General features: G+C 34.1%; 1 protein-coding gene across 1 annotated transcript in view; it reads right to left on the minus strand.

Moving 5' to 3' along the window:
• The window catches only part of LOC106682844 (uncharacterized), a 13,805-nt gene that overhangs the window by 3,878 nt on the left and 7,982 nt on the right, over positions 1–1,945 (minus strand). Inside the window, exon 2 of the mRNA XM_014423911.2 lies at positions 1,367–1,544. Coding sequence (XP_014279397.1) covers positions 1,367–1,544 — 178 coding nt within the window. The remainder of the gene's footprint in view (positions 1–1,366; positions 1,545–1,945) is intronic.

Raw genomic sequence — 1,945 nt, forward strand, 5'->3', positions numbered from 1 at the left:
TGGGTTTGGAGGGGCATCACTGGAAGGATGTATGCAGAGAGCGTTTGGTGGTATCGGCATCGAACCTTCGGGTTCGTTAAGCCTTTATTATTTATTTATTCCACAGATGAAAATTTAGTGCTGACAAACTGCGATAATGGTAGAAGTATGGCTAGTAGAAACCATAAAGTAGTCAAGTTTTACGAGAAACTCTTGAAAGATAAAAATTATGCTCGAAATATCAACATAAGCGGTTAAAGTTGTCTATTTATAAATATTACAAGTACTCCTTTTTTTTTTTTTTTAAAAAAGGGGGGGGGTATGTACATGGTACCACCCAATCCTAACCATGGGGGGTCAAGTTTTGTTTTGTGGGACCGCCACAGAAATAAAAGTCAACCCCCCAGGCTGGATCCGAACCAGTGCCGTTGCAGTATCGAGGTTGCAACGACCTACGTCTCTCTCAGCTATAGACGGCCAACTTGATCCATGCCATCCATCTATACCTACCAAGTAAACAATTTAATGGTTCAATTTAAACTTTCTATCACTGTCTTCCACAAGGTTCTTTCCCGTTCCCAACAATATTTAATCTGTTCATATCCGACATCCCAACCCTAAAACAATCAGACCCTTATACGGCGATGAAATAGGGAAATTCTTCCTATCTAATAGATTAATTAATTACGTTTTTTACAAAGCATAGACCACATGTAAATAGTCACGTTTTATGAAAACAACCCTCATCCCTTTAGTCAAAATCCGTACAATTTCTTTGTTTAACTCTGTAAAGATCTCTCGAATTAAAAAAAAATTCCAATTATAAGACAGATAAAGATAAAAAAAAACACTAAAATGTTCCTGCTTAAAATAAAACGCCAAGAATAAATGAATTCTGTATTTTACCGATTTCATTGTAATTCTGTGCCTCACCCTTTTGGAGTTCAGTTTATGCTTACAATTAGTCCGATAAACCCGACTAATTGCAGGACTATCTCCCTTCCCTTCCCTCGCTTATGGTAAATGAATCTGAATTAAAAGTATACATTAACTAAATATATATTTTTAATTATTTTAAAAATAAAGAAAAAAACTACTCTAAGAAGAGCTATAGGAACTAAACATAGCGAAATACATTATAAAATTGGGAATAGTCAGTTTGGGGAGAGAAATACTGGTAGATAAAAAAATTACAAGTACCATCAATGCTCAAGAAATAAACACATATATACTCATAACTCTTATTTTTTAGCATTTAAGATGGAACGGAATAAGATTATAAAGAGATTCTGCTCTAGCAAAAAAAAAACGAAAAACATTCACAAATAGTATATATAAGGAAAATATTATCATGTAAACTTCGGAAATATATATATTTATATCAAACCATAGATCCTTTTGAATCGAGTGTTGATTTCTTGCTTTGTCCATTGCTCGTACGGAATTTCACTTGTTGAAATGTGTCTCTTGGAATAAGAGCACACATTCATAATCATGAGTTTTATCCATTCCTTACTGCAAGCATTGGCTGTGGCTGAGACTACAAGTAATATACCAACAAAGACCTTTAAAATTAAAAAAAAAATTAACAATTTTATTTAAACTCGCTTTAATCATTTTTTTTTTAATAATTTATTTATTGAGGTGTAGATAGTTGACCGTAGATTAATGCTTGGAGAAGTTTGTCGGGGGGTGCGGCCAGCAAAAATTAGCAAAAAGTCCTTCGCTGACCGCACCCCCCGACAAACTTCTCCAAGCAATTTATTTATTGATATTTACAACTATATACATATATACACATCAAGTAAATTTGCTGTAAGTGATATTATGACATGATAAAAGCATGTGGAGAATCTACCCATTGATAGAACTCCAAAAACATTTCTAAAGGAGAAGATCTCGAGGCCATCTTCTTTTCAGACGTCTAGGAGGGTTATTAGGTAGTGAAGGAGAAGCCAGGTTAGAA

Source organism: Halyomorpha halys, unplaced genomic scaffold (genome assembly GCF_000696795.3).
Source record: "Halyomorpha halys isolate HHAL.00 unplaced genomic scaffold, Hhal_1.1 Scaffold447.1, whole genome shotgun sequence".
NCBI lineage: Eukaryota > Metazoa > Arthropoda > Insecta > Hemiptera > Pentatomidae > Halyomorpha > Halyomorpha halys.